We start from the raw sequence: 25,383 nt of genomic DNA, 5'->3' as shown, positions 1-25,383 counted from the left end.
CACTTTGCCGGGTCCCACTCCCACAGGTTCTGAAAGAGTGCATTTCGGAGAGCCCAGGGATGCACATTGTTTTAAAGCTTTGCAGGGGGTCCCGAGGGCGCAGGTCCAAAGGCCTGTGTTGCAGACAGCGGACTGGGCCTCTCTGCTCTGCCCCTCCCAGGCAAATCTCAAGCTCAGCCCTCAATCAGGCTGGGAGGGCTAGAGAGACACGTGTTTTAACCCAAGTTTTGGTTCCTCGGATAGTGGGACTCTCTGAGTTAATGAGAATCCATAGGACTCCTCAATCAAAGCCCAGGTTTCCCAAAGTGCGGTGTCTCAGCGTGAAGAGGTTAAAATGCAGATGGCTGGGCCCTACCTCACACCTGCCAGAGATGACTCTCTGGACGTGCAGCCTGGGGATCTGCATTTTAAGCAAATTCTCCAGGAACGGCCACTGAGTCCAAATTCCTCCATACCCCTCAAAGACGAGGGAAACTGAGGATCCAAGAGTGAGATGACTTATCCCCACCATACACAGGGGTGGCCACACTGGCTGTGGTGAGAACCTCCCTATCCCCACCCTCCCCTGCAGGCCTTTCTTAAAGTTCAGAGACAGACAGACATGACCAGTGCGTACAAATAGAACCCCACTTTATTAGCAGTTAGTTCGAGATTGTACATTAATGGAGGAAGGTTCCCACTTTTAACACAACCCAAAACGGCTGGTTCGAGAGCCCTGATCAGGTGAGCTGGGTAGCACCCCCTCCCCCCCTCTCCCCACCCCCACAAGGGAAGGAAACCTGTCTGCTCCCCTAGCGTGCCCCCCACCCTCTCCAGTCAGCCCTCTCCTCTCCCCAGGAAATGACATGAATTTCATGCACAAATTACAAAAGGAGCCCTCTTGCTGATAATAAAAGCTAGCACAGTCATAGAAAACCCTCTCCTTCTTCATTCTCAAGAGCCAGAGAGAGGAAGGAAAGAGGGAGGGATGAACTTATTAGGATAAAACACAGCCAGAGTCTCCCCAGGCCCTTGACATTGACCCCTCACAAAGCCCATGCCGCCCCCCAAAATCTCTGGCTATCCAAGCTGGCAAGGGCGAGGCCTGGGGGGGGCAGTCGGCCCAGGGTTGCAAACCAGGCACCCAGCACTGCCCTGAGGGCAGGGGTCTGGGCCCTCCATCTGCTCACTTCAACTAGAGCAGACCCGCTTTCTTCTTTGACATTTGAAAACCCCTGCCATTGCCCCATCTGCTCATCCTATAAATGGGGAAGTTGAGGTCCTGGGGGAAAACCGTGGCGTTAGCTACTAAATGTACCCAGTTGGGACGAAATTTCACATCTCCTGCCTCCGGCCCTGGGCTCTTCTCCTCACACCACAGCTTGGGAGGGGGGGCAGTTCCCCAGTTAGGCCCTTCCCTGGTGCATCCCAGGGGCCCGGCTCTGTTCCAGTGCACACACGGGCCTCCAGGAAGTAAAAACCAGGAGGCCACAAAACAGAGAGAGAGAGGGAGGTGGGGGAGAGAGAGAGAGAGACAGAGATGTTATTCGGTGCCCTGTGGTCCATCGCCAGGATCAGAGGGGGCAGCACAGGCTCTTCTGAACCAGGGGCACCTCCTTCCCAGCAGGCCCAGCACTGCCAGGCCCAGCTGCAATGGCCGCCTTCCTTGCCCTTCCCTGAGCTCCTGGAGCGCCACCTAGCCCTTCTGCTGGTTTGGCACTTGGTACAGGGGACGGTAGGGGGGCATCTCAGGCTGGAGTGAAGTTGTCAAGTCAGCACAAAAGGCAGAAATCCATACAGCCTAAATCCCCCTTGACAAGACGGGGGCTAGAGGAACAGATTCCATGACACCATGAAGAAATGATCACACAGATCCAGAATGTGGGACTTCAACAGCACAGCAGGCCTGCTCTCCTCAGAAATAACATCATTTAAAAAACCAAAGCGAGCAGAGAGAGGACTTTTCAGCACTTAAGAGACTGAACAAAAACTGCAGTTACAAGATGTCATGTATGCACCCTGACTGGATCCTGATTCCAAAACCAGGTGTAAGAGTTATCTGGGGGAAAAGCCAACACAGATTGAATAGCAGATGTTTTTAGGAAATGATTGTTGTCTTGGGTGTGATAGAGGCCAATACGGAGATGTCCTAACTCTTAGGGGATGCAGGTGGAGGCATTTTGGTCAAGTCTCACGGTATTTGCAACTTACTTTTAAACTAATTTGGAAAAAATATATACATAAAGAGTGAGAAATCAAATGTGGCAAAATGTTCATTTTAACTCTAGATGGAGGGTAGTAGGTGTCCATCATAAAATAATTGGTACAACGTGTTTTCACTTGCTCTTTCACTAACAAACTGGTGGGGACCGCTCCCTACTGAGCCTGCCAGCGTCTGTGGGTCAGCCGAGTCGTCCTCCATTGGGAACAGATGGCTGCTCCCTCAGCTGGGCCCCAGAGGCGCTGCCTACTTCTCCTCACAGGCCCGCAAGAGGCCCATCTTTAAACTTCGAACTCATCCTCCAAGTGCCGGACGCCTGAGCTACAGGCAGCTCTAGAACCCCGACGGCTGGGCAGCTGCAGGTGACCATCCCGCCTGCGCCCGCCCCAGGCACAGGCTCATGGGAGGGATGAGAGAATGGATGGCGGCGTCCACTACATGATTTAAACTGTTTCTCTTTCTCTGTCTCTCTCTCTCTCTGGCCAAACACAGTGAATCAGTGAACACTTAAGATGCAGAGATGCTGTACCCACTGCCCTCTGGTTTGCTCTCTCATGAGGAGGATCTGTGTGCTCAGGAGCTGAGAGCCCCTAGACGGATTTGTCCAACCCCCTCCCCAATATCTACAGGTCCTGGCAGTGGGTCCACGAGCAAGATTCACCAGTGGGAAGGGAAGAAGTAGTAGTGGCCAGACAGACTCAGAACACGTGGCAGGTCAAGTCCCCAGCCTTCCAGAAGGGCCTGGACAACATTTCCCACTATTTCCTCTGCTCCCACAAGCTCCCATGGGGTCTCCAACCTGCCTGCTCCTTCCTCAGGCCAGAGGCAGAGAGAAATGGAGCTGCCCGCCCACCGGTCATTCTGAGCTCCCAGAGATGGGGGCAGGCGTCCAGACGCAGAGGGTAGATCTCAGCAGAGGGAGCTGTAAAGGGCTGCACACGCCACGGAGCCCGAGCCCCTCGCCACAAGATGGGAGACGAGGCCTGGGGTTTGCCCTATGGAAGTCCGCCCCCTTCTGCGAGTCTGGCCCCACGGCACTGGCAAGTCTTCACGAGCGTACAAGCAGGCACACCACCCGTCCCCACTCTGTTCCTCATCCCCTGCGGGCTTGACACTGGGTTCCCAGGCTCAAGGGCCCGGATGAGAAGCATGATGGGAAGGCTTCTGTCGGAAGCAGTGAACCCACATGCAGTTGTCCCGCTGAGTATCTGCCTTTCTTCTCCACTGCCGGTGAAGAACTTGAGAAAAGGGGTCAGGTTCAGAGGTCAGACAGACCCGCCCCCCCACCCCCACCCGCAGACGGCACGAGGACCTCTCAGGGAGAGCAAGGCAGGACTGCACGTGCAGACCAGGAACGGAGAAGGCTCAAAGGCACCCTGGCTGGGAAGGAGTGGTTTCCCCTATCCTGGAATGACCACGGGTGTGACTGAGGGAGGGACAGGAAGCTGGCACAGAGGAGGGTCCCCAGGATGGGCTCAGAGGCAGTGTGGCATTGGAAGAAGAGCACTGGACTCAGAATCAGGAGCCTCAGGTTTAATTCTCGGCCCTGCTTGCACCCAGTTCTGAGACATCAGCCAAGGAGGCCGCCTCGCCTTTCTGGACCTGTTTCCAAACCCATAGAAAGACCCTTCCAGCCCCAAGATGCTAGAGTCTTCTGAACGAGACAAGGCTCTCCAGAAAGGGTTTTCTGGATGTCGGTTGGAAGCTGAACTGGCAGTGGGAGGGGCTGGGGAGAGGCGCCCAGCCTTAGTCACTTCACATTGTTAAAGAAGGGGGTAGGAGCAGACCCTAACCAGAAAACAGCCCCAAGATCCCGTGGTCTACAGGGGGCCTGGAGACAGTTCTGTGGGTCCCGGCGGGCAGCCCAGCTCCCAGGGCAGCTCCCAACCTAGCACCATGTGAGGGGGGAGGGGACAGGCTGGCCTTCAGCCCCATGGCCTCCCACCCCAGCCTTGCTGTTTCCTTTGGCCAAAATTCCTCCAGGGTCACTGTGCTTCATGAAGCCAGGTGTCCTGGAGAGAGTAGGTCTTCCCTGTGCCTCTCACCACCTCTGTCCAGCTGCAGTAGCCCCAGGGCAGCCGCGACACTTGGGGAGGGAACAGAGACCTCTCCAAGGGGCACCTCCACACAGTCTCCCCGAGGCCCGGACACACGAAGACATGCCCTCCCCTCCCTTCCACCTCATTCTCTAGCACTGAGATAGGACACTAGGGCTTGCCACCATTTTGTACGACTGAATTAAAAACAAACCCAACCAAAAAAAATATAATATATATATATACACATTATATATATATATAACACAGTGCAACCCCAGCACCCAGGGTAAAACTCTGGCACCAAGAAAAAAAACAAAATATTAAAATACTTTAGTTTCTTAGTATTTGGGGGCGGGGGGCTAAGGGGGTCTCTAGGAGCCCTTGGCCACAGGTAGCTGGGGCAAAGCTGTGGATGGCAGTCTTACCCACGCTGCCCAGTGTCTGCCAGGGGCCAAGGTTGGGGCTGGGCGTGGGGACAACATATGTACATTGGGACATGTATACTGGCAGACTCCTGAACCGCCTCAGTCTTTTACCACAGGAAATACCACATGTCATATCCCAGGGTGAGGAGCAGGGGGAGGGAGGCCTGGGTCTCTGGGTCCAAATGGCATGACAGTGCCCCAGGGTCCTGAAGGAGGCCCTGAGTACTGGGTGGATATTGTAGGAATCAGCGATTCTTTCCCCAAAAGGGAAAGTGAGATGCGAAGGTATTAACCAGAATGTGTGTAGAGATTCAGAGTTCTCTTGAGGTGGCCACCCCCACATCCAGCCCAGTGACTCTGGGTACCCAGCTAACCCCTCCGAAGTGCCTGGCTCAAATCAGTGAGGGAAGCATCCAGTCTCTCTCCCCTGTTTGGCAAAAGGCCCTGCTGGGCTCTTCTCCCTATTGTCTGGAGGACAGGGAAAATATGGCAGCTAATACTGAGGGGAGACCCTGCCGTCGCAGGGAGTGACGGGATGAAGGGGAGGGCATGGTTGGTAGAACACAGTGAGGGACAGAAAAGGAAGTCTCACGGACTCCCTCTCACCAGGAAGTGGCCTTCCACCAACAGGGAGTGGCCTCCCCACGGAAGGCCGTGAACGGAATGGACCTCTGGTGGCTAGGGAGGTCCTGGAGGCCACAGACCCAGCACTGGACGCTCCGAGGCGCTTGCGGACCTGCCTGGGCTCTTCTCCCGGTCCTGCCTGGGCCTCAGCTGAGTATTGCTCAGAAGTGCCTGGCCAGCCCAGGCCCAGCTCCCCACTCTGCAGGTCAGTCTGGCTCAGCATGCGGCAGGCCGTCCAGGCCATCACATACGTTCAGTCTGGCTGTGGTGGCCGTGGCTACCTGGTGTTCTGGAGGTCCTCTCGGAGCCAGGTGGGCAGTGTCTGGCCCATCTTGTACAGCAGTTTGGAGAGCTCGATGTTGTGGTCCCGATAATAGTCCTTTAGGAAGGCGCGGGACTGGAACAGGAAGGAGAGTTCAGAGCTCAGGGATGTGCTGATTCCAGAGGGACCCCTCCCCTCTGTAAACCCACCACTCGGTCAGTGTCAACCCACACACCTATCATTTATTCACCATCTTCCTTGGTAGCCTCCAAAAGAAAGCTAGATGGCAGGACACCAAAACATAGTACACAAGGTCAAAATTCTTGTGATTGGGAGAAAAAAAGGAATTAATTAAAATCAGGACGACTGAAAGTCACGGCGTGTGACCTTTGCCCTTCGTCCTTTGGACATGCCATTCTCTGCCACAAGAACGCCTGTCCGTCCATGCCTCGGGCCAAATGCTGCCTGGTCCCCACAGGCCCAGCCCCAGAGGCCCTCCCCTCCGGGGTCCCTTTCAGTAGCATCTCTGGTTCCGAAATCCCCTAGCACTTGTGTGCAGCTCTCTTACTGCATGAAGCGCGTCCTGCCTCGTATTCTTACTGGTGTGTGTGTGACTTATTTCCCTCCCAGACTAGAAGTCCCTTGAAGGCAAAGAACACATCTCATCCATCCTCAAAGCCCACAGCGCTCAGCCCTAGGCAGAAGGTAATAAATTCTCGCTGGACTAAATCTATTCTAACCCACCATGTCCCAGCTTCGACTTCCTCCTTGTAAGAACACCACCCAAGAAAGGCCAAGGCCGTTAAGGTGCTGAGTGCAGGGTAAAGGGGAGAGGGGACCCCCGCCAGTCAGGGACCCCCGCAGTGATCCAGCCGCCACAGGCAGTGTGTCCACTTACATCCAGGTCCATCTCTGGGTATTTCCGGCCCTTGCTTTTGCCCAGACACTTGGTTTTTCCTCCTTCGAGCAGTTGGCACCAAAATCCTTTCTTTGGATCAAACCTGTGGAGGTGGGGAAAGCCTATGGATGGGAGCTGGCCCAGCCCATCCCCTTCCCACCTTAAGGCAATGGTCACAGACCCCAGGAGAGGCAGAGCCTAGGCCATGAAACCCACTCCCCTAAGCACGCTCTGGAACCCACAGATAGACAGATGTGTGGGGCTGGGGTTTGCTTCTGCCGGCCCTGGGCTACACTGAACACGCCTGCCCCCTTCTTCCCAGCAGAAAGCAGCTCACGTGCTCTGAGTCGCTCTTGTCCAGGCGGGGCGGCCCAAGTCCCTCCAGCAAGCAACCAGAGCAGGATCACGTGCCGTCCTTCAGGACGTGGGGAAACCTTTCCTAAGCACTCTCCTACTCAGGGCTGAGCAACTTTTTTTACCCAAGAACCCAACAGGGAAGAAAAAGTTTAGTGGGGGTTTTTGGGTGTGTGTCTTTATAAACTGTCTATTTTTCAAGAAATGCAGTATCCGCAGTTGTGCTTAAGCATGTCCATCACTGGAAAGTTTTGGCTTTTGGAGTAAACTTCAGGAATGACAGAGCACAACTGCCTTCAGGATTTGAAGTCATGCTGGGCCTTCAAAGCTTTTTGGTCGGGGAGGGGGACGAGATCTGAAGCTGCCAAGGGGAGGGGAGGCATACTGGCATCAGAACTCAACCCCAGATCTGGAACCACTAGGAGCTGCTTCGGCATGAGGACAGCCGGAAAACAGAATTCACATTTGGCAGGTGTGGGAGGCAGGGACTTCTGAAGGGTAGGCATAAGGGAAGAAGAAGAAGAAGATGATGATGATGAAGACGATCTTTGAGCATCAGTACGTGCCAGGTGCTGAGCTAAGAGCTCCACATGCATGCTTCATACAATACAGTGACCCTCGGGAGGTCTAGGAGTCAAAACCTTTATTCCCAATTTACAGATGAGGAAAGTGAGGTTTGAAGGCGCTAAGACTCTTGTCCAAGGTCACACAGCTAAAGAAGTAACGGGTCTCCTAACCCGGGCATCCCTGATGCCAACAGCCCAACCTCCTTAGGTGCTGCTCCTGTCTGCCTCAAGGTAAAGGACCGCTTCTCTTCTTCACATTCAACCTCCAAGACAGTGAGAAGGGAACATTCTTGCTGCCTGACTTTCCCAAGTAGGTAACCAGGGAAGGTGACTTTATTCCTCCCTCTCTTGAGACCCACCCCCACCCCATACAGGTGCGTGAGTCACTTGTCTGTAACATGGTTAACACGCAACCACTCCCCAGCCCTGAGCGCCGGCCACACAGGCCGGCCTCTACCCGTCTTGGGAGGCCATTCTCAGTGCACTTGTACCAGGCTCTGAGTGAGTGGGATTATAAGCCATCGGCAATATCTGAAGTTTCCTTTTCCTGAAATTATATTCAAATCGTGATCTAATGCTAAGAAACCTTTGTGGGAACTAGGGCTGCTTAATGTTGGTCTAACTTACTTTAATAAAAGGTTCCGAAAATGTTCAGCACAGACTGAAAAGAAAAGCCCAGGGCTGGGACTGACCACAGTAGGACATATTCACCACCTCCTTTTTTCTTGAGTTGATAACCTTTATTAATATGATTCCAATCATATTAATATCAGCTTTTCTGCTAAACGGCCATCAGGAATATGCACACTTTCTAACTCTAATGTATCTGTGTCTCTTCCATAATCATTCAAGCCTTTGGCTTTTTGGTCCAGGTGCCTGCTCAGAAAATCACCCTGCTGAAAAGCCAAGGCAACACTCACGCCAAGGTTTTGTGGTAGTCAATAGTGCTGGTCACCCCAAGGAACTTCTGCACCGTGTCCATCACTTTGGCAGGTTCTGTTCGCAGCAGTTTGCCATCCAAGACCAGAATCTGGAGGAAAGAGAAAAGGGAGAAGGATGATCTGAACCTGTGTTTCCTCCAGGGGCAAACAGGTTCCCAGTCTCCTGGTCACCAGCCATGGTTACAAACTGGGCACTCTTCACGGTATAGTCTCCACCTCCTCTTCCACTTCCGAGCGGCAGGTGTCCCTGTGCCTCAGGCTTCTGCAGTCCAACTCCCTGCCCTCTACCAGCTTCCCTCTCCTAGAGATGAAGCTATCGCTCCACTCCTGCCTGCCCCTCACAACCCTACCATATCCCTCTCTGCCTCCCTCTAAGCCTCTGGCCCAACATCACTCTCCTGCCTCAACCCTCCAAGGGTTTCCCTAAATGCCTCATGTGATCTGGCCCTGCTTACCTCTCTGACCAGGCTCTCCCTACATCACCACACCCCTCCCAGGAAGATAGCCTACCCCAGGGCTTTTGGGATCCCCTTAGGGACACAGAGCCTGATGACAGGACAAGGGCTTAGGGAATTTTCACACATCAGCCTTGGGATAAACAAGAATGAAACTTTCGAAGCCCCCAAAGGTCTGGCTCGCCAATGAGGACCTTTCGGGCCCCACGGCTGACGAAAGAGATTCAAGGCTCTCTGCTAGCTGCCCCAAGCCAGAACTGTGAGTGCCCTCCCAAGGGCCAGGGACCAGCAGCTACCTGGTTGGCGTGAAAGGCGCTGAGCCAGCGCTCAATGTGGGTGGCATACCAGCCGGGGACCAGGCAGCGGTTCTGAAGGGCCCGCAGCTTCAAGGACGCGTCGGGCCCAGCCGTGATCACCTCGTGGAAGGTGTACTTCAGGGCCACTGGGTCATCATGGGCTCGCTGGTGCTGCAGGCAAGGGGAGAGGGTCAGTGCGCCCCATGGGGGGCACAAAGGAAGAGGCTCTCTTCAGCAGCTGTGAAGTGGCCCGAAGACCCTGGCTGCGACCAGCAGCCCTGGGTTCAAGTCCTGGCTCTGCCTCCCACTGCTCTTTGACTTTGGGGAGTCATGGCCTCTCAGAGCCCCAGTTTTTCCATCTTTGCAAGACAGGAGTGAGACTAGATCAGAGTTTCCAAATGTTGGTCATCTGCCTGTCATCTCTCCGATGTCTCCCATATCCACAAGCCACCTGTATGTGCCGAGGTCCACACACTTTGATTTACACTGACTCGTCTTTCTTATTCACATAAAACTATTTCAAAATAAAACTCACTATTGCCTCTGTAAGCAGAAGACCCGAATCAGTTGTCACATACAGAAGGTAATCATTCATAAATGCAATAAAAATAAAGCAATGTTCTCAAATGCCAGCCAGATACAATGTCTGCTATAGGCCCTGAGCCCAAAGCTTGCACTCTCTTTGTTGAAAACAGAGCTTAGCAATGTTAGAAAGGACTTAAGAGCCATTTACACTAAACTGAGAATTTGTCCTTTATAGAAATCAGAAGGTGTTATGGACTGAGTGTTTGTGTCCCCTCCCCAAAATTCCTATGTTGAAGTCCTAACCCACAATATGATGGTATTTGGAGGTGGGGCCTTGGGGAGGTAATTGTGGGTAGATGAGGTCAGGAGGGTGGGGCCACCATGATGAGGTTAGTGCCCTTATAAGAAGTGACACCAGAGAGAGTGGGTGCTCCCGCTCTCGCTCGCTCTCTCTTCCTCTCTGCTTTGTGAGGACACAGTGAGTAGGTGACTGTTTAAAAGCCAGGAAGAGTGATCTCATCAGGAACCAAATCTGCTGGCATCTTGATCCTGTACTTCTAGCCTCCAGCACTATAAGAAATAAACTCCTGTTGTTTAAGCCCCAGTCCATGAATACTGTGTTACAGCTCCTCGAGCAGACTAAGACAGGATAGGAAAAGAATCAGAAAGGGGGAAATGCCATGCTTGAACCACCTACAATAATGCCATGGGCCATCAGCATCCAGAGACCAGGAGCCTGCCCACCAGGGGTCACACTCTCTTGAGCCTCCACATCCGCACTGAGGCTCACACGCAGCTCAGGGTGGGCAGGGAGGGAAGGGGCAGTCTGTGCGGACCAGAGAGCAAGTAGGGTCTGTACCCAGCAACCCCCCCGGCACTGCAGAGGCAGTGAGGCCCCAGAGAGGAAGTGACAGGCTCAGAGGGTGGCAGGGAGCTGCTGAAAGTGGCCAGACCCGAGAAGGTCTTCCTAGACCAGCTAGTGGACGAGCTACCCCCCACACCCTGGCACTGGATCAGAATCCCAGGAAGATTGGCAGGCAGGGGAGGAAACCTCCCAAAAGGCCTGAGTCTAGGCTGTTCTGTAAGCCTAGTGCTCAGAAGAAATTAAGTCAGGTCACTGAAGTTAAAGAAAGTTCTAGTTCTTACATAGTCGAGTGGGGATTAGGAGTCATACCTTCTCTACCATAGACAACAGTCAGGTAACTTCTTTACCTGATCAGGTGTTTGCATCCTCTACTATGAATGTGGAGTCTTATATCTTATCCTTCTCTGAATCCCCACCCCCACCCCACCCAGTGTCCAGTGAGGAGACCAGTTAGTATGATCACTGTTCACCAAATCTCCCTTTCATCCAGGTGGAACCACCTTCCACCTCTTGTTGGTGTCAGAATCAGAGGCGGGACCCCCAGTGAAGCTAGCAGGGTGGGCAGGTAATTGTTGGCTGGGATGCAATGTCGATTTCTGCCTGTCTCCTCCAATAAGCTAGAAGCCCTGTGGAGCTGAGACTCTATTCTTACCCACCACCGCATTCCAGAAGCCTAGCTTAGGGCCGGCACATAGTAGGTGCTTAGTAAATATCTGTCGAATGAACGTATGAGTAGCTGAGCGACAGACAGAGCCCCATGCCCCTACCCAGGGCTCCACTCCAGCCGCGGCTCACCTGGTACCAGGAATAGGCCCGGTCCGCTGGGTTGATGAGGATGGTCAGGACCTTGGCCTTGGGTAACAGAGCAGCTGCCCGCCGGGGCGCCACTTCCGAATCAAAGTAGTTGGCGCTTTTCTCAAAGTAAAAGTCGGAGGTGGTGTTGGAGGGGATAGGGAAGAACTCCATGTACCTGCAGGAAGCCCAGAGAGAAGAGCTCACAGGCAAGACTCATGAGAAGGGGTCCTGAGGAATGCAGCATGGGAGGGTGAGGGTCGCTGGGGGTAGAACTTCAGAAAGCAAGCAGGCACACTGATCCCAAGGACCTGCTTCTGGCAGGGATTCTAGATGGATGGATGGCCACCAGGCAGTCTCCCTTTGTTGAATCATTCCTTTTCAGGGGGGACCTTGGAGTCAGGAGGATAGGAAGACTTATGGAAGTGATATGGGTTATAAGGCATGGGATGGGGGTGTGTGTCTTTGAACCCTGAATAAGATGTTCCCAGTTAAAGTGACAGGGCCTTAACTCACTGCCTCTAGGAGGAGAACTGGGACACCTTCGACCCGGGAAGAAACAGCATGGACCCGAGGGACGCCCTCTGCTGCCTCCCGAGTACAGGGTTTCTTTCCTGGCCGAGGATGGCACTTTCTAGGATGTCACCACGGACCAGGAGACAGAGAGAGGGGGAGCCAGCCACACCCCTCCCAGGCTTCACGTGGGTCAGCTGATGGCTTTCCAGAGGAACCTCCCATGTCCCACCCAGAGGGACGTCCATGCCAGCCCTCTGGGACCAGCTCTGGATGGAGGACACCTCAGGAAGCTAAATGAACGCTCCAGAGCCTCCCACAGGCACCTACTCATACAAAATAGAGGTACAACCTCAGGGGCTCATGGGAATCAAAGCCCATAGGCCCACCTTAGGTGAGGGTGTAGGATCCCTACTATATCCTGGGAGACAGGGTTACTCCAGGGAGGTGGGGCTTCTGAGATTCCTCGCCCCACCCTACACCTACCTACAAAATCAAAATCTTGGGAATGGGGCTGAGGAATTGCTAGCTCTCTCCTATTTCTGAATTTTATTCACTTTTTTCTTATTTATTATATTTTAAATTCTAGTTAGTCAACATACAGTGTTGTATTAGTTTCAAGTGTATTTCTGAATTTTCTTTATGAACTGGCATCTGTACACCCACAGGCCACTGTTTGTAACACCTAAATGGAGAAAGCTCTGAAAATAGAAGCTTTTCCCCTCAAGTTTATAGCAAAGCCATTTGGCAGCAAAACCCGACTTATTAATCTTAGTGTAAATATTCACAGACTTTGCTATAGACATATTAACGCATGTATTTGCTACTGGGGTACTTGCTGATGGGGTGCTGCCCCAGACCCTGCTGGAAGTATTGTTAAATGTATGGTGTCGCACCATATTACCTCCCTAAAACCTGAGAGAAGGTGACTTCCGGTGACACATCTGGCTACAGTGGGTTTTAGACAAGAGATAGTACACATATTAGAGATAGAGACAGGTGGGCAGCGAGGGGTAGGCAGACAATAGACAGACAAAAGAGAAAGAAAAAAAAGTACGGAAAGAAAACAAATAAACAGAAGAATGGCCATAATCTCTCCACCCAGGTAAACCACTGACATGAAAATAATAAACAAGAGTAATACATGTATAGGGAAAGAAAAGGCAAATAGTAGAGAAAGATGCCAATTGACATAATTGGAGCATAAAACTATCCCCACGAAGGCCACCCCACCCCCCGCCGCCGCCTTAACGTCTGGTGACAGGTTCTGGAGGGAAGCTGCAATTTCCACCACCTGCCCAGGCAAGTCCCCAAAGGCCAGCAAGCCGCCTCTGAAGGGCTCGCAAGAACACCTCCTGCTCCGCAATCAGGCAAGCAAAGTTCAGCAGCTCTCGGGGTCAGAACACTTGGAGTTTAGCCACTGCTCTGTCCCCAATTCTTGGGACCTTGGGCAAGTCCCTGTGCTCCTCTGGGACTCAGGTGGTTTTCCTGCAAGCAAGGGAGGTGCTGGCTCCCACTTCTAGCAGTCTCTGACCGCAGGTGGTGACGAAAGGGGCAAAGGGCTTCCTCTTCAAGTGTCCTGCCTGTGATAAGGCTCCAACATCATGACGCAAGGGTCACTGAGCTTTGTCCCTGTTTACAGGAACTTCAGCTGTGTGTGAGCAAGGGCCAGCTGCTTCCTACTGTGAGCAGAGCAGACCTCCTCTGGGGCAGACTCCATGAGAGCAAGCTCCCATCCAGCTCGGACAGAAAGGGCCACTCACCAGTCGATGCCTTTGTGATAGTTGTGGCCATTAAAGAACTGGATCTCCTCAAAGGTCTCTGAGCTGGGGTAGTTGCTGCTGAGGTCCGGGTGCATGCCCAGGAACAGGTAGAGGGCCGTGGTGCCTGCAGGGATGGAAGGCAGCTGAGACCAGGGCCCGGCCCCGAACACAAACATGGAGTCTGGGATCCTGGCTTCTGACTCCAGCTCTCCATGACTCACTGGGAGATCCTGGGCAAGTCCCTTGCCTTCTCTGGGGCTTAGTTTCTGTATCTGTGCAATCCAAAGAATTTTATGAAAGCCAGGACAGCAAATACAGAGCATGCGTGTGGGCACCCCAACTCCCGCATCCACTGTAGACATCACTAACCTATCATGGCATCCTGAACACGAAACAAGAACTTGGCCTCGGAATCCTTCCCACCCATGTACTGTACTCTAGCAGCCATGCCCAGTTCACTGGTGTCTTCTCATAATCCCAGAACTAGATGGTTTCCAGGTCTGGGCCTCTGTCCTCTGACACGTGGGAGGAGCTCAAAGAAAAGGGAGCTCCAGACCCTGCAGTCTATTGATGTGAAATTCGTGAAGGGCTAAGAGATTTGGCTCAAATGCCTTCTCCTTCTGGGCACCCTTCCCCACTCACACTGTCCTACTTGACAGGACAGGACCCAGCCCCTCCTTTAGAGAGTTCATTCCTCTCCTGTGTGTGAGTCTATGGTTTGTATACTATAATGAGACGTCTTGGAAGAGAAGGAGACTATAGAGTTTAGTTTCCTGAAGAGTATAATATAAGCTTTGGGGGTCAGAGAGATAAGGGTTCAAGACCTAGACCTGTCATTTCCTAACTGAATGTGTCAGGGGAGGTCACTTCACTTCTCTGAGCCTCAAGTTTTTTATCTGTAAAATGGGCATAGCCATTCATGGTTCACAGTGTGTGTGGATGGCAAATACTTAGCAAGCATATCACCGCTCCTCCCTCTTGTACCCCTGGCAAACATGACTCATTGATTGCAGTCCCCTCTGCACTGAACCAGTTTTTCCTGGCACTGCTCAAATGTGCAGAATAGCTGATCTGGGCTTCTCTGCCTTAGACTCAGAGGCCCCCAGAAACAGAGCTCCCTGAGGTGTGGTTCAGGACAGATAGGAAAATTCTACACCCACCCTCCACCCCCTCCCCATTTCCATACTGATAGGCAGTTCATGTTCATCCCAACTTCACTCTCACTTCCTGGGAAAGAGGGGGGCAGATTACTGGGGAGTGGAGCCAGGGCAAGGTGGTCCCCAGAATTCCGTGGCTGAGACACCGAATTCCGTGGCAGTGGGGGACGCTGGTCAAGAGCGGAAAGACCTGCCTGTTTTCTGGGGGCCAATGATGAGGAGCTTTGGGAAGCGGTCACACGTCTTCTCCTTGGACCAGATGTCTTTGTGGCGTTTGTCCTCACACGGGTCCTAAAACAACAGTGGAAGGAATGTTAGGGGGTGGCCCAAAACCCAATGAACAGACTCTCATTGCACATGGATATGCAGCTCTTACAGCACTGCCAGGTACAGTAACTACGTGTGTCCTTGTCACATCCCCACCTCAGGACACTGAGCCGCTAGCAGGCAGCGACCAGTTCCAATCAGTCCTAGCAAAACGCTCAGCCCGGGGCTTGGCACTCAAGAGCAGCTCACGAGCACTTGCTGAATTAACTGGATGAGCTGTGTCGGAACCAGGGGTCAGCAAGCTTTCTCTGGAGAGGTTAGTAAATCTTTGGTAAGTGCTTAGTGACTATTTTAGGCTGGACTACTACCTGGTCTCTGCCACAACTACTCAACTCTGTTGTCGTAGCATGAAAGCAGCCCTAAACAGTACATACAAGAATGAGTGTGGATGCGTTTCAATAAAACTTTATTTACAAAAACAGACTGCAGGCCAGATTTGGCCCATGAGCTGGGGCTTGTGGACCCCTGGTCTGAACTATGAGACTGCTTCCATTCCAGCTTAGCTTCTGTTTCCAGATTTTGACAGCCCCCAGGGGAAGACTTCCCCAAGAACTGCCCCCCAAGACCTCCCATCAGTCCCCTCTCCGGTGGTACAGAGCCTTCTAGCGTGAGAAGGGGTATAAAGGACTAAGAGTCCAACCAGGCCAGGCAGTTGCATGGATCTGCACTTGATCTACACCCTGCTCACTTACAGTCTTGTAATGCTTTTTCGGAAGGTGTGTGTGAGTGTGCACGCGTGCACATCTGCGTGGGCAGTGTGTACATACATGCGCGTGTGACAACAAGCGAGTGTGCCCGTGCTGGTTTGCACTCAAGAGGGACTATGAGGGTGTGAGGGCCAAGCCCACATCCGCCGTGTGTCTGGGACATCCCATGTCTGCACCACGGCACCCACCCACCCACCTGCCAGAGCGGGTCCTTCTCCTCGGAGAAGATCTGGAAGTACTTCTGGGCCAGCTGCACGGGGGGCAGCGTCTGCAGCCGCAGGTTGGTCCAGGAACGCAGGAAGCGCACCAGGTGCTTGAAGGTGTACAGGCCCAGGCGGTCGTTCCCATAGTTGGACAGGTGCGTCATGAAGATGCTAATCTGCTCCAGGGGAGGGAGGCGGGGGGTGGGGCCGGTCAGCATCTGAGCCCTCACCCTCCACCCCACTTGGGACTCTTCTGGTCTTGCCGCAGCCTTGCAGAGTCACTCTATGACCAGTCCAAGGTTCACTGGGGCCGTCAGCAAACTTGCTGTGTGACTTGGCCTAGGCACAGTCAGGTGAAGCCACGTCTGACTGACCACCAACTATCACAACCCTGAAATGGGAGGCTGACCGACTGCGCAGTCGTTTGGGTGTTCTTCTGTATTTTCTTGGTGGGGTGTTCATGGAAGACAAGGAGGGCTCGGTTATCCCGTAAAGCTGAATACCACCACCACCGGATATCTACTTAATGGTATTAAAGCATGGGTGATAATTGCCATTTTACAGATAAGGAAAGAGAGGGCCAGAAAGCTCAGATGAATAGTTTAAAATATATGTATTTCAAAATATATGTATATATACATATATAGCTTATAGATTAATGATTTACTATGTATGTTAGTACATAACATCCATATATTTACACACACACACAAAGACTGGAAAGAGAACACAGACCAAAATGCTCACACCATTGCACTGAAGTACAAGATTCTGAAAGGAAAAAGGAAAGACAACTCGGATTCTCTTCCCAAGGTCACAGAGCAGAGCAGGGCCAGAGCCAGGGGGGCACAGTGGGTTGCCCCGCTCCCGGCCCTCATACCGGCGGCCGCCCCCTCCTCCCCAGGCCCAGGAAAGCCAGCCCTGGCCGCAGACAGGCTGTCCAGCAGCGGCCCCTCACCCCCAGCCCAGGGCTATGAGCACTCACAGGATTGAGGAGCACAGTGAGGAAGAGCTCGCCGCCATTGATGATCTTGTCCAGCTCGCTGGAGCCACCAGGGTACTCATTGTAGAAGATGGTGTGTGTGAAGAGGCCGCACGTCTGCCGCGGGAGGACCTGGGGATGGGGCAGGGGAGAGCTATGGCATCTCCAGGCATGGACGGCGGTAGAAGACCCTCCCTCAGGAGAACAGCCAGGGTGTCTCCTCAGAAGGGCAGCCTCTTGTGTGACTACACAGCCCCCACTCTTGGGGGTCTTCTCCCCTTGTGACCTTCTGCAGCCTGCGACATTCCCTCAAGTGAGCCCACGGGCCCTTGCCATTTCACAAACTTTGCTGCTATTCCCTGTAACGAAATGAGCAGGCCCCAAAGTAACAGAGATAGGCAAGTGAGAATGTTTGCCCAGCAAAGGTCCCTGACCTTCTGCAAAGCAGTCCTCCAAGTCACCCTCGCAACCCCCTCACAGCGTTAGAACCTGCCTGGGAGTTCTCCCAGTCACATGCTGGCTTAACTGTTGATTCTCTGTCTCCTTTCATAAAACTGCACTCCAAGAGAGCAGGGAACTTGCTTTTCTGGTTACCACCTCATCCCCAGAGAGAATATGAATGCCTGGTATAGAGGAGGCCAGTGGAGGGAGGGAGGGAAGGAGAAAGGAGGGAAGGATGGATGGATGGATGGATGGATGGATGGTTGGATGGACAGATGGATGGACAGATGAAAGCATAAATCTGGCCTTCCCACACATGCCCCATCTGGACTGTCAACAATTTATCCTTCCAGTGGCTCAGGCCAAAAACCCAGGAGTCATCCTGACTCATCTCTCTCCCCCACACCCTACCCTCCAATCACTAGTTGATCCTGTTGGCTTGACCTTCTAAGTCCAGAATCTGATCATATCCCAAAAATTGCACCCTGATGGAACCACCACTCTCTCATCTGGAATATTAAAGTGGCCTCCCAACTGGTCTCCCTGCCTCCCCCTTTGTTCCCTGCAGTCTCTGCAACTCACAGCAGCCAGAACAAGAGAAATCTTTTTAAAAATATGAGTCTGATCCTAATAGCACTCCATGCAAAAACTTCCCATTTCAGAGAAAAGCTAACATCCATCCAATGGCTTTCTGTGGCCCTACATGATCTGGCCCATCACCCCCTGACCTCATGTCCCCCTCACTTACTCCCCTCCAGCCAGACTGGCCTCCTAGTTGGTCCTCAAACACACCTAGCACAAAGTCTGCCTACCACAGGGCCTTTGCACTTGCTTTCTCTGCTGCTTTAAAGCTTTTCCTCATATAGCAGCATGGCTCATTCCTAGGAAGGCCCTTCTTAATCACCTTATTTAAAATAGCTTCTCCTCTCCTCTGGCACTCCCAATCTCCTTTCCCTGCTTGACTCTTCTCCATGGCCCCATCACCACACCATCTGGCCATATGTTACATATGTCACACATTTGTGAGCACACTGTCTCCTGCCACTAGAATGTCAGGTCTACAAGGGCAGGGACCCTCGTTGGTTCTGTATACTTCTGTCCCCAGTGCCTAGAACAGGGGCAGACACACTGTAGAAGCTCATTAAAAATGTTTCAATAAGCAAATGAATGAGACAGAGGCCTCACCCTCCCAGTCCTCACCAGAGGCCCCTTTAAAAAAATGTTCAGCCCCTGATCCCATCACGAACGCTAAAAAGGAGCTCAGGAAAGGGCCGGACCAGCAGCCTACCTTTCCTGGGATGGAAAGGCTGGATGCCAGAGGGGGGCAGCAGAGCCTGGCCTGCAGCCCCTAGCCCGAGCACGCAAGCCACGCTTCCCCAGACGGTGTGTGCACATCCACCTCACAGGCTGTGGGGCCCACTCACCATGATGCCGTTGTGGATAAAGCCGCGGCGGTAGCGGGCTGGCTTCAGGTGGGGGTACTCCTCCGTGCTGGTCACGCGGATGCTCCACACCTGCTTCCAGGCCTCGTACAGCTGCACATGCACGGGATACACACCCGAGTGGTGGGGGGCCACCGCATAGCCCATGTCTGTGGGGATGCCGTGCTCCTGGGGAGAAGAGGACCAGGCCTGGGTGAGCACGGGGTTCCTTCCCCACAGGGTCTCATTTCCCCTTCGTAGAACGGGAGAGAGGAATCAAGAGGCTAGAATGGCAGGGCAGTGGGTCCATGCCCTCATGGTACAAATGGGAAAGCTGAGGCCCAGGGAGGGAAAGGGATGGGCCCCAAGTCTCGAGACTGACCAAGCTGGGGGACTCCTAACTCTCAGCCCAGAGTTCATGCCCTCCTGCACCCTGGAGTGAGGAGCAAGGACAGGGGCTCTTCCTGCCTGTCTCGGCCTCTGATTGGCTGGTGGGCCCAGGCTGAGCCCATACCTGGGCCTCATCCCCTCTTCCCCAAGTACCAGCTCCAGCTTTCCTGAGCCTCCCACTCCGACCTGAAGATAGAGCTTGGGCTCAGGAAATAAACTGGTCTGGATTTAAGTCCTGGCTGGACCTCCTCCTAGCTGCTGTGGGCTCCCTGCGCTTCGGTGTCTTATCTAAAAGGGAGAGTATCAATAACCACCTCCTGGGGTCTTTGCGAGGCTTCAGAGAGACAGTGGCTGTAAAGATACTAATAAAATGCTGTCAGAACTACAAAACAGCAGTGAGAGGCCAGCAGGCCGGACCCCCCAGCCCCCGGCCCCCCAGCTCCGCCCTGTAGGGAATCTTACTCACGACAGCGAACTTCTTGTTCAGAGCCATCTGCTCGGCCAACACTGACTGGTTGTGGAAAAGGTGGGGCTGCATGTGGCTCCACATGTGGGGGAACCACCAGAACTCCTTCACGTACGACAGCAGCAGATCATCCCCAGCGTCCTCAGCATCAGTACCTGCAGCCAGAGTGCGGGCCCGCTCAGCCCGGCCACCATGAGGCTCTCCAACGGGGGCTGGTGGCCGGGGGTGGGAGCGCGCAGCCGCAGCCCACCCAGGAGCTGCTCGGAGAGTTCCAGAGCCACCGGGTGGGAGCAGACAGCGCCCCGGGCCAGCGCCCTGCCTTCCAGTCCAGAGTGGGGCCTTCACTCAAGCGGTGACTTTGGCCAAGTCCTTCTCCTCTCTGGGCCCTTGGGCCCCATGTGTGCAATCCGCGGTCCCAAGGGTTTCTCCCAGCTCTGACAGGCCTGCTCTGATCTGTTTCCTGTTTGCATATTGGACCATTTGTCATTTGTCTTTTACTTAATGATCTGAGAAGCTCTTGGTATATATACAGGATGTCTACTCCTGTCTCACGCTATGACTCAAACTACCCCTGAAATGCTGAGGGCCGAGAATATGAAAAATGCATTCAGACGGCCCAGTATTGCTCCTATTTGGCTTTGGGACCATGCTGCAGACTTTCCCCCCAGAATTGCAGAGTGTTAGGGTTTTTCCTAGAATTCAAGAGAGGCTCTCCACACTGTAGCCCAAGCAGAAGGCACCTACAGGGAACCTTGACTACGGATGATGGCTCAGGGGTCTTTCCCTCTTGCTTGGCCCAGAAGGACAGCATTTGAGGAACTTGGGAGAGCCCAAAAGAGGAGGGAAGGCATGAACCATGCAACCTACACCCTCAACCTCGACCCTTAAGACTTGAAAATGAAATGGCAATGGCCATCTCTGGGGCAGGAACAATTGGAGGGCATTCTCACTTTCTATGCTATATATTTCTATGATGTTCTTAAGATTCAACCAATTACTTTTTTAAGCAGACATAGGACAAATAATTTTAAAAGATAGAGGAGAGGGGGAGACAAGAGGGAGAAGATGTCCCCAAAGACAGCACAGCCTGAAGGACAGGGAGGGATGAGTGAGGGATGTTGTCGTCTTATTGCTGCCCCCAAATGCCCTCCGCCTGGGGCTGACTGCTCTGTGGGCTGCTGGATCAGCGGGGAGGCCACCAGGGTGAAATGTGGCCCTACTGTGGGCCCATCAGCCCACCTGCTGCCCCCGTGGCACAGCTCTCCACGGATCCAGATGCCGAGGGCCCCTGGAAGTTGCTCGTGGGGGCAGAGCCAGGCCCACTTACCTGTGTGGAAGAATTTCCCTGAGTAGCCCAGGTTGAAGGTGAAGTTTGGGATGTGTGTGCGTAGTTCATTTTGCGTATCAAACAGGGCCTAGGATAGGCAGAGGAGGAAGAAGTGGGTGAGGGGGAAGCTGGGAACTCCCTGTTCTTCCCACTGAGGGCCCAGAAAGATCATACTGTTGCAGGACCAGCTGCAAAGCTTGTAGGGCCCAGCAAAAAATGAAAATGTGGGACCCTTGCTCCAAAATTATTTAAAATATCAAGAAGGCCACGGCAGAGCACTAACCTTGTACAGGCCCCTTCTGAACACAGGGTCCCACACCCACGAAGCCAGCCCTGAGCTGCCACCTGCCCCGGGCCTCTGGCCAGAGAAGACCTGATGTCAGCCCGGCTCTGCTATGTGCCCTCGAGAAAGCTTTGTGACTGCCCTAGGCCTCAGGGTCCCCAAGTGTGAGATGGAGATAATAATTTCTCCTGGGATGACTGAATGAGACCCTGCATGTCAAAGTGCCCGACATTTTGGTAAGTAATGTAAAATGGTGGCAGGGCTGTGTCCGTGGTCACTGCCACTGTGAGCCTCGGATCTTCGTCTGTCAAATGTGGAGGGCCTCTCCCGCTGAGCGCAAGGCTGATGTCACAGGATCATGACTTTTCCAAAGACGTACTGCGTCCCCAGCCATGCGATGTCCCCGTGCACGGCACACCCCATGCTGGGCAAGCCAACAAAGGGAGGCTAACGCTTGCAGAACAAACACACGCTTGTGCTCTGGAGTCGGGATCCCAAAAGGTCCCCCTGCCCCACACCCCGCCCGCACTCAGCACACAGGGCTGCTAAGACACCTGCGGGAGCCTGCTGTCAGACCACTTTGCAAACAGACAGTCCTGGCCCTCCTGGGGCCACCCCCAGCATCTCACCAGGCCAGGCACTACCTGACAGACACGCTTGCTCTATAGCTGTGTGGCCTTGGGCAAGTCACGTCACCTCTCTGAGCCTCAGTGGCCTTCTCTGTGAAATGGGACTTACGATACAGCCGCCTCATGGGGCTGCTACGAGGATCCGCCGAGGCCATACACAGAAAGGGCTAAGCGCAGAGGCTGGATTTGCCATGCCCTGAATAAGCAGCTGCCGTCCGTGCGATTTAAGCTGTACAAGCTGGCACCGTCCGAGTGAACGAGGCGACATTCGTGTCTCAGAAAGGCTTAGCTGTAGCCTGTGCTTGGGATGAAGGGACGGGGAGGGAGAAAACCTCTGCCCCTTCAGACTCGCAAGGATGTTTAAGGCCAGTGGGACCCTGCCCGGCGAAGCACTGGGCAGTGTGCACGGAGCTGAGCGCGCGGAAGAGGGTGTCGCTATTACTATTCTTCGACAGAAACAGCCCCAAACTGCTCTCATCCCTCTCGCTGTAGAAGTGGGGAAAATAAGAAGCAAGCAGGGCAACCTCAGGGCTCATGAGGGGACACAGTGAGCCTGGTAGCCTGGTCTCCCTGTGGGATCAACCCTGAACCAGTCTCAGGGACTCACCTGGACAGGCAGCCAACACTAAGGTTAGAGCAGGAGAGAGCGGAGGAGCGCCCTCAGTAGAAAACAGAGCGATCTGCTTTGTCAGAAGTAGGTTATGGCCTCAGAGCTGGAAAGCCTCAACAGCAATCATCTTAACACTTGCTTTCAACAGGACAGCCCTTGAGGAGGTGAAATCTCAGGAGCAAACACAATGTGTAAAGCAGATCCAAGCAACACAGCCCTGCCCCACGAGATGGGAGCTGGGAGGGCTCAAAGCCTGGCCCATCTGCACAGGCCCCTCTGTAATCCACCCCCCGGGGGATGGGGGCACCTGTAAACTTCCCATCCGCCCCTCTTGTCGGTTCACCCCTGAGGCTCAGACGTGGGAAGGGACTTGCCCACGGGTTCCAGTCAATTTAGGGTCAAATGGGTCTTGACTCCCCACACGGTGCCTGCCCCCCAGCACCATCTGCTGTGCTCTTCTCCTCTGGCGGTGTAAGGAAGAGTAGAGTGTTCACTCCTGCCCCACGGCCTCCCTCCCAGGCCCCAGGGCCAACCCCAACAGTGACTTCAGGAGGACAGGGAACACAGCGCCCACAACTGGACTCACTTGGGAGGAAAGCACTCCTCTTAGAAGTCTCTTTTGCCATCTGAACATCAAAGCGAAGTCTGGATTTGGTGCTAATATGTTCTAACGCTTGCTAATCTCCTAAGGGAGAACGGGGTCATCAGGCAGCACGATCTCTGTAGAATTTAATCCCCTGGTTTTGTTTTCCTTGGATCCACTGTTGTGCCTGCCCTCTATTTATGGCAACCAGCACTGATTTCCCCACTTACACTAGTGATGTCGTTTGCTTTGCAAAGAACTTTGAGTAAAATAGAGACTAGATGAAAAGCGCATTTTAAAGCTTGCTTAATGGTCTTCTCTTTAGTAGTGATGCATGTGTGTAAAATTTCATGGTCTGCAAAATGCTTTTATATACAGTTGAGTTTGGTAAACACTTTTTGAAATAAACACATGCATTCCACTATTTATACAGACCTCAGTGAAAATATGCCTGTGTATGATTCAAGCTCTAATTCTTGCTTTAAAAGTTTTGCGGGAGCTCTAGTACTGACATAAACATTTCCGAGAGTGAAAAATCACGTCTGGATTAAAAGGCAGATATGTAACCCTGCAGAGCTCCCATCCCTGGGCTTCAGTGACGGAGTCTCTCCCTCCACAGATATATTTCTGAGTTCCACACGCCAAAATTCTTCTATATCCAATGCTTCAATATAATCTCCAGTGACACTTTTGTCTAGTAAAACAATCACTAAAGCCACCTGGCCGAGGTAGGGGGACATGCACAGCACCGGGGAGAGGCACGAAGAGAGAGCGAAGTCATGAAGGGGCACCCCAAAGTTCGAAGGTGGCGAGGCCTCGCCCAACCTGTCTGGCACCGCCCTCCCCCGGCCATACCTTCACGTCCTCCACCTTCATGCGTGTGCCCTCCTTGCCCACAAAGATGTCATCGATGTCCACCAGGATGTAGCGGTCCAGAGGCAGCGAGAGGCGCTTGCCCGTGAGGAAGGCCACGGCGTCGACGAAGACGAGCTTGTGCAGCCAGAAGTTGAGGTTGTTGCCAAACAGCACGCGCTGGATGCCGTCGTGAAGGCCCAGGTCCTGGACCACGGTGGCGTGCAGCGCAGCGTGCAGGCCGGCGTCCGCACCCAGGTGCGGGATGGACTCGGAGGAGCGCGTCTTGGCCAGCAGCACCGGCTCGTAGGTGGAGTGGTTTGACTGGAACACCGTCCAGTCCTCGCCGGGTAGCACGCCCTTCTCCACCTCGCTGGGCCGGGTCACGTAGAGCAGCGGGGACTTGGGGTTGATGCTGCAGTCCTTCAGGCCCAGGTTTGAGTGCAGGAACAGGGGGAAGCCTTTGAGCTGCGCACTCAGCAGGCTGTTCTCGTTGGCCTGTAGGCGGGGCGGGGAGAGGGCAGCAGAGCCGTCAGATCCAGAAGCCCCAAGGGAACGCTCAATCGCAGGCGGGGACTGATAACAGTAGTGTCAACAGTATTCTCTAACGTTCGCAGAGGCCTTATCACATCCCTGGCCCTGTGCTAACCTAGCTGCGCAGACCCGATCCGCCCGTCCCAACAATATACCAGCAAACGCGCACCATGCGCTTACCAAAGCCAGGAGCCCAGGTCACGCACTTGGCACGCAGGGATGCTGTTAATCCTCATAATGACCCCACGACGGAGGCATCACTATCATTCACATCTTACAGATGAGGAAACTAAGGCCCAGAGAGGTTATGTAACTTGTCCAAAATCACACAGAGAAAAGTCTAGCAGCTGCGAGCCCAGACTCTGTCATCAGACTGCCTGGCCTTGGGCAAGTTATGTAACCTCTCTGTGCCTCCATTTCCTCTCCTGTAAAATGTTCCTCACCGGGTGGTAGAGGATGATGAGTATTCATCCCGGTAAAGTGCTCGGGACGGGGCAGCGGCATCACAGTTGCTCATTCAGTCCCCATACCAGCGTCAGGACGGAGTTCCTGTGTTATCCCACTTCATGGGGTGGGGGGAAGCTGAGGCTGCCCTTGGCCACACAGGGTCAGGAGGAGCCACAGTGACCAGCCAGACCATCTGCCCCTGGGGCCCACACACCTGGCCACCAGGCTCCTCTGCCTGGCTTTCCCAACTGGCTCTTGCCACACCATCCTTTCCTTGGGAGAAATCTTAGGTGGATGCCAATGCAGAAGAGATCAGAGAGGGGGTGTCTGCTGGGCATCCCCAACCCCCCAAATGCACCTAGCACCCCGAGGCCACCCCCTCACAGGAGCCCAGCTCCCTGGGATCGGCAGACAGTACCCACAGCACCCCTTCTCCTCTTCCCTAGACGCATAGCCCCTGCTCCTTCGTACCATCCCTCCCCTTCCCAGCCACCTGATTCTGGATA

General features: G+C 53.7%; 1 protein-coding gene across 2 annotated transcripts in view; it reads right to left on the bottom strand.

The window, feature by feature from the left end:
- Positions 1-613: 613 nt before the first annotated feature.
- The window catches only part of NDST1 (N-deacetylase and N-sulfotransferase 1), a 63,300-nt gene continuing 38,530 nt past the window's right edge, over positions 614-25,383 (bottom strand). For both annotated transcript variants that reach the window (XM_036113565.2, XM_036113566.2), the window contains exons 3-15: positions 23,900-24,394; positions 20,940-21,027; positions 19,613-19,767; positions 18,760-18,945; positions 16,898-17,026; positions 15,906-16,088; positions 14,870-14,966; positions 13,519-13,642; positions 11,246-11,420; positions 9,061-9,231; positions 8,289-8,398; positions 6,449-6,551; positions 614-5,685 (exon numbers count right to left, since the gene is read on the bottom strand). In XM_036113565.2, the coding sequence (XP_035969458.1) occupies positions 5,566-5,685; positions 6,449-6,551; positions 8,289-8,398; positions 9,061-9,231; positions 11,246-11,420; positions 13,519-13,642; positions 14,870-14,966; positions 15,906-16,088; positions 16,898-17,026; positions 18,760-18,945; positions 19,613-19,767; positions 20,940-21,027; positions 23,900-24,394 (2,136 nt within the window). In that variant the 3' untranslated portion in view covers positions 614-5,565. The remainder of the gene's footprint in view (positions 5,686-6,448; positions 6,552-8,288; positions 8,399-9,060; positions 9,232-11,245; positions 11,421-13,518; positions 13,643-14,869; positions 14,967-15,905; positions 16,089-16,897; positions 17,027-18,759; positions 18,946-19,612; positions 19,768-20,939; positions 21,028-23,899; positions 24,395-25,383) is intronic.

This window comes from Halichoerus grypus, chromosome 2 (assembly GCF_964656455.1).
Source record: "Halichoerus grypus chromosome 2, mHalGry1.hap1.1, whole genome shotgun sequence".
Lineage (NCBI taxonomy): Eukaryota > Metazoa > Chordata > Mammalia > Carnivora > Phocidae > Halichoerus > Halichoerus grypus.
Note: the sequence above shows the minus strand (reverse complement) of the source record. Positions and strands in the feature narration are given on the sequence as shown.